At 39.2% G+C, this 18,872-nt stretch overlaps 1 protein-coding gene across 2 annotated transcripts in view; it reads left to right on the forward strand.

The window, feature by feature from the left end:
* Window positions 1-16,346, forward strand: part of NUDT4 (nudix hydrolase 4) — a 57,128-nt gene extending 40,782 nt beyond the window's left edge. Inside the window, exons 3-5 of one of the 2 annotated variants that reach the window (XM_024218352.2) lie at window positions 2,468-2,512; window positions 8,733-8,820; window positions 12,468-16,346. In XM_024218352.2, coding sequence (XP_024074120.1) covers window positions 2,468-2,512; window positions 8,733-8,820; window positions 12,468-12,670 — 336 coding nt within the window. In that variant the 3' untranslated portion in view covers window positions 12,671-16,346. The remainder of the gene's footprint in view (window positions 1-2,467; window positions 2,513-8,732; window positions 8,821-12,467) is intronic. The other variant, XM_024218360.2, reaches the window with a different exon arrangement.
* The last annotated feature ends 2,526 nt before the right edge of the window (window positions 16,347-18,872 follow it).

Genomic DNA, 18,872 nt, shown 5'->3' on the forward strand with positions numbered 1-18,872 from the left:
GGGGGGGAGGGGATTTCAGCGGCGCTCGCGGGGGGGGAGGTACAGCAGGGCGGCTCTCTTCTTTTTTGCCTGGGGCTGCAAAAAAGTTAGAGCTGGCCCTGGTTCGATGTATCGGGGATTGATTTCTCACGTCTCGTCTGGACGCGAGTGTAGCCCAGGCCATACACTGGGAGAGTAGACTGGTCAAATAAGAATGTCTGGGCAGCTGCACTTCATCAGAGCAGAACAACCAGAGAAATTCCATCTGAAGTTACAATAGACGCAGGGCCCTCCAATGAATTACATAAGGCAGTAAATATTCTGAGTCTCAGCTGTATTGTTCAGTGGTATACAAAGGATTATTTAGTAAGTATGCTCAACAGAAGGCTCACTGCAGTTTTCATTGGGGGTATGACTACACTACAAGCAGCTACAGCAGGGCATATGTGGCGCTGCAGCTACGCTGCTGTAGCGTAGATACTTATTACAATGTCAGGGTTTTTCTATTAGTAAATCCACCCCCTTGAGAGGTGGTAGCTAGGTCAATGGACGAATTCTTCCATCAGCCTAGCTGTATCTACAATGCGGGTTAGTGAACCCAACTCCATTAGGTAGGGTGTGAAACTGCCAACTGTGAGCAATGTAGCTAGGTCAACCTTAATATTTAGGTGTTTAAAAAAATAAGTTTTTTTTTTTTTTATAAAGTGTGCTCAAAGCTGTGTAGTAATAGTTCTAGCAAGTTGTTATGCATTCAAAGCAGCTGGCTGTGTATTCTGCAGTAACTTCAGGCCCAATCTTATTACTAAATTAGTGGCAAAACTTCCATTGCCTGGAATAGGACTGAGCTCAGTTCTAATCTTCCAAAGATGCTTCATAAAGGACACCAGCCATCTGCCTTTGTTTAAAAAAAAAAAAAAAATTGTTCACTTTAGTGGTCGTGAGAGCTCACTATAAAGCAATATGCAGTGTCTCTTAGCAGCTTATTAAAACCTCTACTCACTTTTGTCTCCTGTCTGAGCTTCTCATTAAAATCCATCTTCTTCCTTAAATATCTCAAAGGCATAAGACACCATCAATTATTCTGATTCTTTAGCTAATACAGGAAATAGGGAATGAAGGCTAGAAAATTATTTTACAGTACTAGGAATTCATGTATTATATACATTATATCACAAGGCCATACTTAAGCCTGGTATACAGTAGAAAACTAAGTTGGCTTAAATACATCGCTTAGGGGTGTGAAAATCCACAACTCTGAGTGGCCTACTTAAGCCAACCGAACAACCAGTGTTCCATCAGCCTAACTACCACCTCTCCCCACAAGAGGAGAACCCTTCCTATTGGCATAGGTCACATTTATGCTGAAGTGTTACAGCAGCACTGCTGCAGCTGCAACATTTCAAGTGTACAAAAGCCCTTTGTTATAGCCTCTTCTGCAAATGGGTTTGCTACCCTTGAGTCGTAAAAAAGTAATCTGAACAAACTGCAAATCCAAACCTAAGTGTAAAGCATAAATAGTGCCTCTTCACTGGAAATATCTCAAACTACTTGTACATATGAAACTGGAGAAAACTAGGTAGATAGTGATTTCTCTTGTATGTGAGGTGTGCTGAGAAGCTATTTCTAAAATAAAACTCTGAATTTTAGCATTGTAGCATTGCTAACTAGAAAAATAGAGATGTAAACTACAGGTGTGGGGATCCCGAACGTAGGTTCATGCATGACTTAAATCTGTATTTGTGAACCGTGTACAATGTAATTATTATGTCCAGATTGTGTGAGGGCAATTCATATAACTCTGCTTGTTACATCAAGTATCCTAAAATGGTATTAGAGTCCTGCCTTTTGATTTACCCTAGCTGTTGACAGTGTTCTTGGACATCACTAGCTGGACTTCTACTTCTTATGGAATGACTATTGACCTGTTAAAGGGGTTTCTGTTGGTTCTTTAGTTTGAATTTATTGCTCATCCTTGGTAAAGTATGCCTCTAATACTTCCATTTATTTCATTCTACTCACCTTAACTCACTGTGTCCCCCATTTGGTTTCTTACTAATGTGTAAATAGCTTACGAGGAACGTGGCAAATAAAATAACATTTAGGTCTAGATGCATATGTGAGGTCAGCTATTCTTTGTTCTCTGCACTTTGGTGCTAATATGCTCTTGCCCACCACCTTAAGTCAATAAGATCAGATATGTATCTTCCTATTCCTATTAGGCCCACAAATTATTGAATAGACAGATTTTTTTTGCCCCACAAGCATATTCGGATGCCAGAAAGTTTGGGGTCATTTTGAAGTAATATAATGGTGTCTAGGTAAAATTTCTCTATGAACTAATATTCTACAGTATCTTCTGATAAAATTGTGTAATCCATTTTTATATGGCTTGTAACGACTCCATTACAAAAGCACAAGTCAGACTTCAGCTTTGAACTAAAAAAAAACCTGACATGGTAACACTTTAATTCTTTTTCTTCTCTTGTAGGCTGGAGTAAAGGGAAAACTAGGCAGACTGCTGGGGATATTTGAGGTGAGCTATTTAAAAACAAACAACAAAAAAACCCAAACCCACATACCTAAATACAGATGTCGACTGTGCAAGTTGATAGGCTGGTGAAACCAACATCTGTGCAGTAGTACCAGATTTGAAGTTCTCCAAGAAAGTCAAGTGTTACTTGTTTTAATCTTACAAAGTAGATTTAAAGTGGTTGGAAAAGGAGGTGGGGAAATGGGCTTGTGCTTCTTTGCTTCTCTGACGTGTAGGGCCTGGAAAGTAAAAAGTCTTCAAGATGCTGGAAATCCAGATGTTCTCTTCCCTATTTTCCTGGAAGAAATGTATGGATATCTGAAGAACTAATAGGTTTGACGCTTGGAAACCAAAAAAGTGAAACCAGACTGACCGGGGAGAGGCTTTTTAATTCAGACTAAACATTTTCTTCAACACCCAACTTTCTAAAATAGCCATCGATCTTAAGGCCAGAAAAGACCACCAGTATATCACAGGTCACTGAACACTACCCAGCCACCTGCACACTAAAAGCCCACTGGAATTAAACCAAAGTATTACTGCCCTTGTAAGACTTCTCTGTTGTATGCCACATAGAACAGGAGAGATGGCGGTGAAGCAGTGCCTGAAGCCCCTGAAATCAGAGAATGAGACCCAGATGATTCTACCAAGCGACTAGTCCCATGCTGCCGGGGGGTTTTTTGGTTTGTTTTTTGTTTGTATTTTGTTTTTTGTGTTTTTAAACAAACAAACCAAAAAAACCTAGTCACTGCTAGTCTGGCGCGCGGGGGGGGGGGGGGGGGTCTTTACCCTGAGTATGGGCATCAGTTAGTTGTTGAGCACGTGAGCAAGACCTGAGAGAATGCTTTGATACCACTTTAGACCACTGGCCAATACCATCCAATGTCCCTTCTCCAGTTGTGGCCATCTCTGGTGCTTCATATGAAAGACAAAAAAAAATCCGTTAAAATATCAGTGGGGGCAACTCAGATTCAATACCTAGTCCTTTTAAGGTCTCTGAGAGCTTTCAGTCCATTTCCTTGGTTTTACTTTTGGCTTCACGCAAGACAAGATTGAACATTCTTAGTATATTGGAGATTTAAAAAATCAATTCTAAAAATCAGGCTTTCTCAAAAGCGCAAAAAAAAAAAAATTCCTTTGTCCTTGAAGTGTGGGTGACAAAGGGACCCAATCTAGTCAGCTTGAGTTACTTTTTAACTTCTGGTACGACAACTGCATCTTCCAATTTTTGTAGTTTGACAGTCACTATTATCCTATTTTTAAAAAATGTTTCCCCTGATGCTTTGTGGCAGACCCACACAAATGGGGAACTGATGATACAAAATAATGTCAAATGCTCACAAAGAATTGGAGAATAAAACCTCTAATTTTTGCTATAGTTACTTTAAACTTAGGTTGCAACAGTAGCAGGCCAGATATTAGGTTCTTTATCCCTTTAAAAGAGTAACAGATCAATAGTTTCAAAGACAAGTGGAGTCTTCCCCTGCTTCACAATCAAAGCAAAGCTTGAGTAGATGTGTTAATTATATCTGCCATATAAAAGCCTTGCCAGGTACTTGTAAATAAATAGCTTACTTGTTGAACATATTGCATTGACTGGCCATTGTATGAAAACAGTTTTATTAGGAGAAGGTGTTCCATATAAAACTAATGGTTGCTGTCTGGCACAGGAAATTAACTTCTAAAGAAAGGTAGAGTGAATTACATCTACTACAAAAGGTTCTAACGTGATAATTTTACCATTATTTCATGGCTGAAATCTAACACATGCACTTGAACGCCTTGCCAGTATGAAAAATAAGCGGTGTGATCTTAAACTAAATTGGAGTAAGTAAAGCAATAGATGAAATTTGTCAACAAGAAAATAGTCTCAGTATAACTTTGCTTCTTTAAAGAAAATTAATGTTTAGGATTACAGATTGTTAAAGAATAGATTTAAAAATTACAAATCTTATTTTACATAGACCCTGAAAATAGTTCTCAATTTCCACCTTATTTACCTCCCGAAACTATGCCTCTCAAGGACTGATTCTCAGACAGTAGCTTGGCTGATGACATAACACACCAAGCAATGCAGTGAATGTAGCTCTGTTTTAGATGGTGGTTATGCCAACTGTTTCACAAGTTCTGAACTGAAGTCCTAACAAGTGTTTAGAAATCTATAACTGCCTCAGAGGAAGACAAACATAATATACCTTGCATACTTCGATATGCTATACCATGGAGAGCAGAAATTCCTTGAGATAGCTGATAGTAAGCTTGGATATATAGTACTGATGTTCAGAGTAACTTTTAGCGTAGCTAAACGACAAGTGCTTCTATTTTAATCTGACTCTTGTCTGTTTTCCATATTGTGCAGCAGTCAGTCTCATAGGTTGATGATACCCTGTTTCAAAATTTCCACAGTCATGTGACTGTCAGACTTTGTTGAACTGCAATGACTGTTGAACAGTTATGAATCAACAAATAAAAAACTAGAATTAAAATTAAAACAAATTCACTTGATTGTCAGATATTTAGTTTTAAGACACGAGTTAAGATATGGCTTCATATACAAATATGGCTTCAATGTCTAAATGATGTCTGAGTACTCGCATTCCTAATTTTTTTCTTTCTACTTTGAAAACCCAGATGGCTTCAAATTTTCTCCCTCTTTGGATCTTAAATGGCAGTCTGAGTAGAGACATACAAATTTTCTATGTGGTGGTATGAAATATATTGAGAGAGGCACTCAGATTACAAAAGTTCAGAATCAAATATTAGGTGGAGTTTATCTGGAGCAGCAACCTGCCCGTGAACAGACTTAAAAAAAAATGCATTTTATCCTACTCACAGGCTGAACGACAAACTTTGAATCAGCTAAGACATAAATGGCCCAGAGATACACTTCCATCTTTGGAAATGGCAAAAATCTGTCTCCCATACTTAAAATACCTCTCTCACATTCCATGTCAAATGCCACCAACAGAAGTTGGACCAATAAAAGATATTACCTCACCCACCTTGTTTCTCTAACATCTTTAACAGTACAATACACTTACCTCTTGAGGAGGATACTGTGGAACTGATGGATTGATGCCTAAGTCACGTGGAGTGAGGCAGAGAGATTACTGCATCTGCCATATCTACTTTAGCTGTAGGTTTCGAGAAACCAATAAAATGCTGATTGGTGAATATTTTCTCCCAAGTTTAGCCACTGTTCACGTGAGTGTCACCATAGTATCCAAATATTTCAGAGGTAAACTAGATATGCATGAGATCCCTAATAGGTAGCCTTTTTGGAATCTTCTGTGCTCTTTTTTGTTCCTAAATTTGTATAGGTTATATACACAAACTATCATTTTGGTACAAAATCTTACTCAGATAGGATTTGTGGCATGCCCTAAAGGTCGTCAAATTTGGATTAGCCTAATTGCGGGCAGCCTGTTCCTCTGGATCCCCCCTCAACTGAGAACACCCAAAATATTCTTTGGTACCTCTATTCTTTGGTTGCTTCCACTTTATTGCTCAGATTGTTTTATAGTGTAGCCCTAGCATTTCTTTTAGGCTACATCTAATACTATAGGGCTCCTAGGCCTGGCTACGCTGCTGCTTAAGTCAATGTAAGTTACGTCGCTCAGGGATGTGAAAAAATCACCCCACTGAGCGATGTAGCTTATATCGAGCTAGCATGGTGTCTGCTCTGCACTATGTCAGCAGGAGATGATCTCCCACCAACTTAGCTTTCACCTCTCGAGGAGTTGGAGCACTGAAGTCAACAGGAGAGCACTCTGCCATGAATTTATCACATCTTCACAGACCCACTAAATCAGTGCTGCTGCATCGATCGCAGCGGCACCAATTTAGCATGCAGGTCTAGACAAGCCCTAGGACTAGGTAACAACTGTACCATGTCTGTTTAGTTACTCATCCCTTATTTGGGTCTTCAGTTGGAGGCATGGCCGCACCTTAAACAGCTTCACTCCCCTAGATAACTGACTTCAGTTTTAGGGCACGTTGGATGGAGCTCCTTACCAGCTAATATATTTAACTTTCTAAATCGGAGGCAATTTGTAATGCCTCATCTCTAAAGCAAAGCTAGAAGGTAAGGAACCGGTCACTAAGTACCTCTTTTAGGAGAAGGGGTTAAAGCTAGGAGTTAAACTACATATTTGAATCGTGTTAGGTTGTTTTTGGGCAGGCATGCTGGACTCCAGTGGTAAAGCAATAAAGATGCCTACACTGTGAGGACTAAGTTGACTGAATTGGAGAAGTTCCCTCTATCACTGTTGCAGTTACATGGCTAACTACACCATTTTGCCCCCTTTTTAGTCTGAATGTGCCCACCTTAGGTGTTTGGTTTCTTGTCCTTACCTGTCCCTGTGTGGAATTTCTCAATTCTTCTACCCTTAGACTGGGATCTGGGTACACTACTGTACTTGCTTATCAGCCTGCAGCTCTAACAGGGTTTTAAGAATTGATGACAGTGATGTTGACCAACAACCTTCTTAGAACTTTTATTTAGTAATTAGAACAAAACATTAAATTATTTAAAACAGACTACATATGTACAATTAGGGCATGTCTACACGAGACAATACTGCATGGCAATCTAATACACTGTAGATTCACACCTTGGCTTGCCACACTAACATCCTGTGTAGATAAGTCAGAAGTCTCATATGTCACTACAAACCAAGTTAGATGGTTCAGTTTTGTTCCAGTAGCCAACTTAAATTCCCCTACAAACCCTCCTGTCTCTGATGCTCAATCTATTTCTCTGTTCTACCTTGTTAAAACTGGCTTTGGAGCTCCCTAAAGAGCAGCCATTAAGGGTACTTACTTTGCTATTGTCCGTGAGTTACCCATAACTGTAAGCTGTTGGGTGACTAGGGAAGAAGGAAAGAGGCTCTAATAGGTTAGTGGGGTCTGCTAACCAGTCAGACCTCCAGGGTGAAAGAAGCATTCTGTTATATAGTAGTCACCTGTGTTCCCTCTAAGCTACCCGGTCGGGCAGCCGCCCAGGAGTGATTCAAGTGCCACACACTTGATTAGCAGAGCTGTGCACAATCTGGTAGCTGTGTTCAGGTGCCCCCTTCCCCTTCTCTCTCCCCCCCCACGAGTGCGCTGCTTTTCAGCCACGTTGCTCCTGCAGCTGCTCCTGGGACCCTCCTGCTGGCTGTGCAGGGTGGGGAAGGGGGGTGCTGATGTCAGGTGCTGCCCCCACCCCATACCCCATCTCTGCAGAGCGGGGTGGGGGGGGGGGAAGTGGCTCAGGATAGAAGCAGGAGAGCTTTCAGTGAGTGCCTTAGAGAGACCATGCATGGCGTCTCTCAGAAACTTTCCCAGCAGCCAGCACACATTCTGTGTCACTCTCTCTCACACACTGTCTCACACTCACCTCCCAACACATACTAGTTGTTGTTACTTCTTGGTACTTCCTGCAATGCACCTATATTCTCTAATTTTATTCTTTCAAAGTGTTATTTTAGTGTTTTGACTGGTCTATGCATTTTCATAATTTTTATTTCTTACACTTAAATTTATTTCTTTGGGTAGTGAGTTCTAAAATGCTTAAACTGTGCTGGCTGGAGTAATTATCCCTATGGTAACTTATATATAGGTTTTTTGTTTCTACTGGTGGTGCACATCCGCACATTACCTTGGTGCACATAAAATTTATTCCACACATGGATGGAAAAAATTAGAGGGAACATTGACAGTCATACCGTACTATTGGTAGATCTAGATTCAGTATTAATTATTAAGGAGCACTCTCTCTTGCTCATGAATCCCTTGTCCATTTCACCTATGCTGAGTGAAATTCTATAGTCTCCATTATACATGTGGTCAGACTAGATGATCATGATGGTCCTTCCTGGACTCTCTCCTAAGTGTAGATGTTTGAGCATTAACTAAATGAATATCATCCAGTTTTCACACCGTAGCATCCTCTATGCTTTCAATTTTGATTCTATTCAATACTAAGGGTGGCTTTCCTGTTTGATGGGAAAATGGAAGTTCAAATACTCTTGTGTTTAGTGATGCAATAGTAAGACTTATGAAGGATTTTATAACAATATCGAGTATAGTCAATAAAAGAGTTGGTTTTGTTGTCCAGCAGATACATTGCACACCTAAATTATTTACTTTAGATTAAAGAACGTGATTTTTAAAAAGTGTATGTCTATAAAAATAACTTCCAAATTACTGTGAATTAAAATTTGTATTTCTAACATTCAAGCAGAACCAAGACCGGAAGCATAGGACTTACGTTTATGTTCTTACAGTGACTGAAATATTGGAAGACTGGGAGGATTCAGTTAATATAGGCAAGTTTGTTTTTATCCTTGCTATGTGCTAACTTTAATTATGAAGTGTATTTTATTTTCTAGAACCTACAACAGTGGATTCTTTTCTAAATCTGGAGAGATCCCTAATCTGTGGCAAAACTGAAATGATTGTAAATGTTTTCCTCAACTGTACAAAACTTAACCTTCAAATACAATATAGAAATAACACAATATATGAAGTAGGCCTTGTAAAGCAATAAGATGGGATAAACAGTAACTTTAGACATAATTGGAACTCCCAGTTGTCTAGTCATAATTAGTCTAGTCGTAATTGCAAGTGTTCAGAAAATGGGTACGTTTTATGGAAAACTATTTTTAGCAGATTTTTGCTTTTTGTTGAAAAACTTTCAATTTTTGTTTCCAGAAAACAAAAAGGTGTTTTGATTGTCATAAGAAAACAATGACAAAGCCATTATCAAACTTTAATGAAAAACTTTGACTAGCTTTCGTCAAACTTATACTTCATCACTTCTCTAGCGCTCGAGCAACGCCAATATTAGTCATAAGTAAAGATAAGATTATATCATAAAGTCACAGATTCCATAACTTTGAGACCTCTGTGACATTTTCTGCATCAGCCTCAAGGCGGCAGGGCCAGAGCTCTCAGCCAGCAGTGGGGTACCTAGAGCCATCTGGCTCCCCCTCCCAGAGTGGGGCTTGGGCTCTCTTTCCCCCTGCTTGGACTGCAGTCTTACACACCCCCAATCATTTTTCGTAAAAGTCCTGGACAGGTTGCAGGCTTCTGTGAATTTTTGTTTGCCTACAACCTGTCCGTGACTTTTACTAAAAATAACCGTGGAAAAAAATCTTAACTTATGTGTAAGGTTATGTTCACTGGCTAAAGCCTGCTATGTTTAGATGCATAGAGTATCTAGTCCAGTGGTTCTCAACCCATTTACCATTGTGGGCTGCAAATGCAGTTCCCTGTGTTGTGGGCTGCATCCACACAATATGTACTACCTGTATGGCCCTGAGGATGTCCTATGGGCCACAGCTGTGTGCTGATTGGGCAGTAAGCGGCCCATGGGCTGCAGGTTGAGAACCACTGATGTAGTCAGTTTAGTTAAACAGCATTTTTTGAAATGTATCACATGACTACTCCTTTGCTAAATTTAATCAGTTACAGATATCCCTAACAAGTTAGCCTGCCTTCCATGTGGTTTTACCTAAATATTAACATGTTGCACTCATTGAGCAGTACGTTGGTCAGTTATCTGATGGATCACACAGGAATCTGCACCAAAACAGTATCCTTGGTTAGTAGATGGCTTTCCCATTTCAGGAATTGGAATTTTAATACTTTAACATAATACTATAAATTATAGAATTGAGTTTTTTGCCATCAAGTGGTGTCAATCATGACCGTGTCCCTTTAAAAGAATGTTTTAAAAATTACAATAGCAGCACAATATATGTAATGCAAGTTGTACAGCAAAATGAAAATAGAATTAACAGATTTTTCATAATGTTTTCAGTGTAGAAATAACTTCTATATTTAAAAAAAAAAAAAAAAAACCCTTAGTGCAAGGGTTCCCAAACTGTGATACGTGTACCCCTGGGGCTTTGCAAGACATCTCTGGGGGGTTGCGGGAGAAATTATGTAATGGTGGATTTTATTTATTGCATTTTCGTAGTAGGCTACTCAAATGAAGCTTTAAAACTCTGGAAATTTTGTTGCATAAAATATGGTAGTTTAACTTACTTCAAGATATACCAACGAGAACACAGATGCTGATGTACGGAACCCTCACCTCCAGTCACCATACAGTGCAGGTTCATTTGCCCAGCAACTGTCCAGTGTACTGAGTTCAGAACTTAGAGGTTTTTTTCGGTTCTATACATCACACTATAACTATATCTATATGTAACAGTGAAATATGGGCAGATGGCTGAAGACAGTGTTAAGAACACACAAAGTATTAGTGATGGGTATGGGGTATGCAGGCAATTGGTAGATCTGGAATGGGGTACACAATAAGAAAAGTTTGGGAACCTCTGCCTTAGTGTGTGTTGGTACTTTCTGGATCATTAAAGGTGTCACAATCATGTATTTTGTGGTAGCAAATAAGATTGTATGGGTTAAAATAAATACTAGTATTCATTGCATTTTGGGATATCCTCCATGAACCAGGAACACATTGACATCAGGATACAGTAGCAAAATTTTTGCAATTTTAGTGCACGAGGATTGGGCTTGTAATTCAAGTCTGATATACAAACATATCTTCAAATATGAATGGTAAAGAAATACAACTTTTGTCAATATATTTGAAAAAAAAGAGTAACTTATACTTATTCAAATATTTTAAAAATATTTCTTAAAGGAAACGCTTCTTAGCAGTTGTGCTTTAGATGGCTTCATTTAGTCTTATCAGCTGAGACATGAGGTTTAAGAGCATTTTAGCAACTTAAAGGGGTTGCTTCAGCAAACTTCCTGGCTGCTCTGTTCTCATTGGCTGGAGGTACTCCTCAAGAGTTGCCTGTTTTTCCTTATCAATTACCAGTGCCTGGAGTTCTGCTACTAATCTATCCTCTGCCAAATGTCAGATCTTAAATTTACTACCCCTCTATCATCTTGAAGAGGGCAGATGAATAATGCACATGTTCCCTCTGGTATGTTTAAAATGAAATAGCTATTTCCAGAATAACTTCAGGCATGAACACTTAGGGTACGTCTATACTTACCGCCGGACCTGGCGGTAAGAAATCGATCCCAGAAGATTGATTGATCGCATCTAGACAAGACGCGATAAATCGATCCCGGAAGTGCTCGCCGTCGACGCCGGTACTCCTGCTCCGTGAGAGGAGTACGCGGGGTCGACGGGGGAGCCTGCCTGCCGCGTGTGGACCCACGGTAAGTTCGAACTAAGATACCTCGACTTCAGCTACGTTATTCACGTAGCTGAAGTTGCGTATCTTAGTTCGAAGTGGGGGGTTAGTGTGGACCAGCCCTCAGAGTGGATTATGCTACTTTGGAAAAAGGCACTGCTTTCATAAGTGTCCACACAAGGAGTCATTCAGGAAGAGTTTGTGTAGACATGCCCTATGCTATAAAGAAGCCAACCATGAATTTGTCTGTCCTGTTCCCAGCCATTAGGACTAGACGTCTTTGTTTTAAAGAGCATGGATTCTGCATAAACTGATGGACTGGATAGAGTAGGTATAGGACCTCTACAGAAGAGACCCTGTATCTAAAATGTTTTGTTAGCATCTATTTAGTTTCAATGAACAAGAGAAGTTTGACTAAATCTTTGTTGTCCAACTTTCTCTTGATGTCACTTTCCTGTTCTCCAGTTGTCAGTCTACGGGCGCGCAGACAACCTGGATTTCCAATGTAAAGAAACAAGGGGAAACAAACCTTTTAGGACTCTATACACTAAAGAGGGGGAGGCACAAAGACCACTTTTCCTCTGCTGCTCAGCTGTTACTCCTGTGTTACATGCCATCTTCACTCACACTTGGGGGGGAGGGGAGAGGATGCTTGATCTTAATTCAGTTTGTATTTTTGCTTTGCACCTGACCTTTAAGTTTTTGGACCTGGAGTTTTTGGAACTGCCTGTTGTAGCTGAACTGCTGTTGAAACTTGTTTGTAACATATTTTTCTTTGATGTAAATTACTCATTCAGGAAGGAAAAGAGAATGGTTTAAAGTAGAAGATGCTATCAAGGTTCTTCAGTGTCATAAGCCTGTTCATGCAGAATACCTGGAAAAACTGAAACTGGGCTGCTCCCCAACCAATGGGAATTCTGTGGTCCCCAATCTTCCTGATAACAACTCTTTATATGTCACTTCTGCACAGACTTCTGGGTTGCCCTCTACTGTGAGATAAAAATTTGGATACCTTTTTATTCGTGCGCCATCACAAGGTGGAGGAGGGGGGAATGTATTTGTGTTCACATGCAGACATCTTTGACTGTCAGTCCTCAGCAAAATGTGTGAATACATCATAACATTCAGACACTAACTTCTTTTTTCCTTTTAACAATGTAAAATAGTATTTCAGCAAACTAAAGCCATATATGGAATTTTTTTAAGATGCCTTAACTGGCCAGTTTTAAAAAACTATCAATATATAAACTTACACATCTGCTAAAAATAACAAACATCTGGGTTAAATAGAACTTATTCCAGATTTTGGTTTAATTTTTTTTAGTCAAGTAGTCTTTAAAAAAAAAATTTAGTGGGAAAATTCTTGAACAAATGGCAGTAACGTTTCTCTTAAACTTCCACTCAAAATGTACAATTAAAGTGCTAGATGACCTCTAAAATACTACCACTATCTGGGAAACTGAGCATACTATTCAGCTTAGATACATAATCATGACTACAATAAAGCACTAAATACATCCAGCCAATCACAGCAAAGGATTCAAACATCAAGCAACATTTTTCCCTTTGTTACCTTGACCTATGGAATCTTAACATACAAAATGTAGTTGACAGCTTGAGCAAAGATTCGAAAAAGAGGCTCAACCATTGATGCTCTGTTGCTACAATTCCAAAAGCTGTTCAAAGACTTTTTTGTAGTACTTGGCCAAAGATGCAAGAAATTCATAATTGTAGAAAGAGGTACATGAAAACTGAAAACATGCTGCCGCCCCCCTCAATGATCATTAAGTGTTGCCTTCCTCTGATATCCTAGCATTCATTTTGCTGATGGTGCAATCCCATAGTTTTCTAAGATTGTTCAATTAGTAAAAAATAGCATCAGTTTCTTCCAGTTTTGAGTCTCTTGTAGCTTCTGTGGCATAGAAGAATAAAGTACAGTGTTTGGAAGAAAATTATACCTATAAGGGAACAATGTGGCTAGGTCTAAGTCCATTAGCAAACTCGTAATCAAGAGGAAATGGCACTGTGGACTAGGAGCAGAAAGTGCTGGTATTGACATTTGTTATACCAAAATTTTTGTTACCTTATTAATGACTATGCTGGATATCCCAATTAAAGTTGTAATACTAAAAATATTTTTGATCGTTCAAAATAACTGCTTTTGCTCTCTGAAGTGAAAGTAGAGCTAATGCTACAACTTAACTGGAGTAAACTTGGGACAGCATCCTGTCATAATTACCATTCATCACCCCCCCTCTCCCCCCCCCGTACCTGTCAACCAAAAAGGATGGAAACTGAACTTAACCAGGGGTCCCAAACATGTTCTTGCCACTGTGCCATTAAGACAGTTTTCTACAAAGAATGCCATCTAGCTCATGCAGATACTTTTGGAATTTTTAGGATCTAAATATTAATTCCAGCCACCTCTTTCTGGGCAGAAAGCCAAAACTGAGGTTGGGGTAAACGTTGTGTGTCTTGTGAAGGCTGTTTTGGGTAAACTCATTCTTTTACATAGCATTTGAACCCTTTGTAAATAGTCCAACTGGTAAATAGTGAGTGTAAAATGGAAAGTAAATGTAATTTAAACATTTTGTTACTCAATACACAACTTCTACTTTTTTAGCACAAATTGTGTAAAATGCTGCTATAAATTAAACTTCTGCGTGCTGTTACACTTTTTTAGGAAAATATTGGTGCCACAAGTGATCCTTTTTGAAAAATGAGATCTTTGTGCCATATATAAATGCATTTAAACCATGGATAGTAATGTTTGAGGTTTCACCTCATGTAAACTGCTCTTTGAAGAGGCCATAAGTACTACTGATTAGAGATGGCCCTGAACATGAGCCAAAAAACAGAAGCTGCCTGAACTTTGAGGTGGGATGTTTTTTAAATCCCTAGATCAGCACTAGCCCTATGGTTCTAGTTCCAGGTCTCTTCTAAAACCGGAAGAGCAGGCATGTCTTCTATGTATAGTTCAGATGCACCACAAAATGGTGGAATCATCATGAACAGTTGATCTCATGAGACTTCAGGTATTTGAGGGCCAAAATCTCAACAATTCATGAGATTTTAAACCCATTTTAATTCTTCTGATCTAAACACCACCAACATTGCCTAGCTTTTGTCCTGAAGGGCTTACAAAATTGAAAAGAGACTTACTAACTAAAACATCTAGATAGCTGAAGTCAGGTGCTTTGAAAAGAATGTCTAATGTACAATGACAGAATGGTTTAATGGTAATAGAAACATCAGATTTTTAAGTTGATCTACTCTCTTTTTGAAACCGTGAACCATTTAATGTTTGTCATGTACATTGACACATTTTTGTGCAGTAGTCATTAACACATTAAACTGAGCTCATAACTGTGAGCCTTTTGAGAAGTTTTTGTTTGTACAACATAATCCATGAAACTACATACAAAAGTCCAAAGTAGTTACTTAGAAGCAGTTATGAACTAGAAGCCATCTCAAAACAGTTTCAGACTCCTGGAATTAAAAGAAAACTCATACTTGTATAAGATATTAGTGGTAATGCATGATCTTATTTTGTAGCTCTCAATGTATTTGATAACTGTGTAAAAATGTACAGAATTGCTGTTGCTAACAAACTGTTGATTGCCTATAAATATTTTAATATTTTGGTTGCACACATTTGGACTGTTAATAGTGCCACATGAATTCTTAAATGCCATTTGTTGTACAGATCTCTTCAGTCTCTATGCAGCTTTCAAAATGAAGCCCTGTATTGTTCAATTTGATTTCCTATGCTTTTCTATTCACAGAACTTTGAAGTATGTGACAGTAAAGGTAAACTGATAATACTGTGCAGGCTCTTGCTTTAAGTATGCTACAGGAAACCATGCTAGCAAATTCCTTTTGTATGTTTGAGTCTTTTAACAGGCTAAGTGAACCCTAAAGTTAAATTCTACAGCAATGGATGGTGTAAAACTTGGGATAAGGAGGATAAAATTTTGCATCAGCTCCTGCTGTCAAGATTATATATAGAAGCATATTACTGCCAGCAGTTTCCTCACGTTCTTACAAAGGTTTCCAGTTTAGTTTATGAAGTAACTAGTGGTGGTTTTATAGCTTACTGTGATGCATTATTTGTGCAAATAGGACTAGAATTTACATTTTTAATCCCTACCCCAGTGAGCTGCTGGCAGCTCTGATGCTTGCCTGGCTGTGTGAACAGAAAAAGGAATCTGATTTGCATCCATGGTCTTCCTGTAGCAGCCATGGTTTGGGATCATCATGACCTAAGATGAAATAGATGTGATATGTTATTGCCAATGGAAATAGCTTCAGCTCCACCTGAATTGGAAGTTTTGTTACAATAAATACCTACTTAAAAATTGATGTTTTAACACTGCAAAAGTATCAAGTGTATTGCACAGAGACTGTTAAAGTGAAAAGCATAATTTGGTGACTTACTGCATGCACACTAACTTTGCCCAAAGTTAGCCTATTGACAAGTCACGGTGGAGAAAATCGAAAGGAAAAACCTAGTTGGTTTGTTTATCAACATGGTTCTGAGAAGAGAAATTTGAAGGAAAATCCCCTAACAAATTGTAAACATTTTGAACTGCTTGCATGGATTTTCTTTAAAGATTGATGTAAGAATTTTGACTTTTTATATTTGAGATAAATATCAAAATAAAATCTGAACTAGTGTTGTGAGTGTCATCTTTCAGTAGGCACTAGTTTTACCACAGCTAGCAAAGTGCTGATATACAATGCTTATGCTCTATCTGAAAAGGGTTTGAGGACTGCTTAAATATAGCTCCATCAAGAACCTTTAACCGTGGTTAGCCCTCTCCAGGCTCCAGTTCAAATGTCATTGTAAATGTGGCCTAAAACTGACAGTCATGCACATGTGCTCCTGTTGTGTGTTCTGAATAGTCCAAGTAAGAGTGTGGGTACAACCCAGCAGGCATAAATTGGTCTGATGTACCTCCTATCTAACCTCAGCACCTGATAAAGCAGCATATAGATACAAACTAGAGCAGTGGGCCAGCAGTAGTTTTCATCTCATCCCTGACCCTAAACTACAGCCTTGCTCTTCTGAAAGCTGCTTCAGGAACACAATTGAAATTGGGCATGCCTTAGAGGTGAGAGGCATCAATAGGTCTTAACATCTGTACACAGGGAGGAAACTTACCTACCTCACAGGTGTCAAAGCCAAATTTCCACAGTGTAGTCCCCTACTGAGTGCAGGGGAAGTGCAGAGTACTTACTGGAAGGGGATCAACTACCATCTTCTCTAAAACTGTCAGAGCTGGGACTTCTGCATTTTTGGGGAGGTAAGAGGTGACATTCTGCCACATTTGTTCAAGGACGTAGGCTGTGTTCAGTACCTCTCATGGATGGAAAGGACAGCTACAGTCTGTCTCACCCTTGGAAAGCAGCAGGTAGGATATTAACCTGCTTATTGCAATCTAAACTACTTTTACTATACCTGGGCTGTCATATTAGGACAATTTCCCCACCTTTACATAAAGGAAATGTTTGTCAAAAAATGGAATCCAAGAACTGCACTACCAGTGATTGAGGCAGTTGATTCAAAGATGTGAACCTCTCAAGGGCAATTAACAAACCTGTTGTATAATCAGGTTCTACTTGTCGAAGGGGCTTGGTTCAACGCCTACATCTAGCTGTGCTGGGTAGTTAAGGTTCCCAAACATTTTTCCTTACACGAGCTTCATCATCACCTTGTTAGTCAATAAGGGGGTAAGAAATATATAGTCAGCACCATCTCAAGTCTTGCCCCAGGGGTTAGCTGCACAGAACCCCCATCTTAAGTGACCAAGCCTTGATATAGGGACTGCTCCTTCCCCTCCCCCATACACACTGAGATGCAGCAGTTGCTCCCATCTAATTTAGCTCCTCCCTCTCTAGGCTGCTGGAGTGTTTGCTCTCAAGTACAGTATAGAAAGGCAGACCTACCTTCAGACATGGCAGGCTCCTGTCTGCAGTAGCTGAGGTTTTTATGGTTAGCTATAGGAGTTCACACTAGAACCCCTTCAATATTTCTTGGCTTTTTTATACTGTTTGCCCTAATATTCCAATTTTCAAGATGGCCCACATTTGTACAAACAACTGGACTGAAGAAGTCATAGGATCCCAGGGAAAAGATTGACACCTAGGAAGATGGGGGAGATGGTTGACTAAGATACATAATTAGCTGGGTATGTGCCTGCTACTACACTGCATAGCAATGCAACATCTAAACTGGTATCAATGTGTTTTATAGTTAACCCAGTGTAACAAGCAGCCTCAGGAAGGTACATCACTTTACAGTTTTTCCACAACCTTAGAGGCAAGAAACTTGTTTTAAAATGCAAGTTCTGGAACAATTTTATAGTAGGAATGCTTCTGCAGGTGCTACAGCCACACCTAGAGACCTATGTGTGACCAATCTTCCAGTGATATCTTTATTTCATATTTAAGACCCACCCTCAACTGTGTTTTCATGTCATGTGCTAACTTCTTCTGGCAAAGGGTGCTTTATAAATACAAATTTGCATAAATTAATCCCTCAACTCTTTACCGTGAACATGCCTCCTCTAGTAGCTGATGTGCTGTGGCTAGTCAAATTGACAGCTTCTTGCCAACAGACAGATGTCTAGGTCTATGAGTTTAGTTACCTCAGGTATATTATTTTCCTTTACTAGTGCATGTTACTGGAGTAATTGTGTTTTGCTAAAATAGTTAACTTTTGCTCCACCTCTTGCAGTCGTGACACGTACTCCATGTTTGTTCAGTGCTTGGAAAAAGTAAATCAGCCCTCATTTGCCATCATTACTCATTCCACTCAAGTCTAGGCTGCTACTTACGATAGATGATGCAGCATCAAACAAGCAAGCAAACAACAATAAAGCAGGTCAGATACTGTGTGCCACTCTTCACACAAACTGCAGTGCTACAGAATTATTAAGGGGTCACAAGGAAAATCTTGAACATTTTGATAGCATGAGTTGTATTTATGGCCTGAAGTCCATTACCTGTGGTGGACGCATGCAGTTGTATTAACACCTCAGTGTTTTACAGGTGTAAACATTCTTTTTTACAGTAAGCAGTTAGGAATGTTGGTTGGATAGTTTAATTACACTTCCAAAGCATTTAAAACTCCTATATTGTGCAAGAAACCAGAAAATAACTTTTCAAGACCAGGGAAACCGAGTCTAACATTTGTCTGA

The sequence above is a fragment of the Terrapene carolina genome, unplaced genomic scaffold (assembly GCF_002925995.2).
Source record: "Terrapene carolina triunguis isolate 2854851 unplaced genomic scaffold, T_m_triunguis-2.0 Scaffold68, whole genome shotgun sequence".
NCBI classification, from domain to species: Eukaryota; Metazoa; Chordata; order Testudines; family Emydidae; genus Terrapene; species Terrapene triunguis.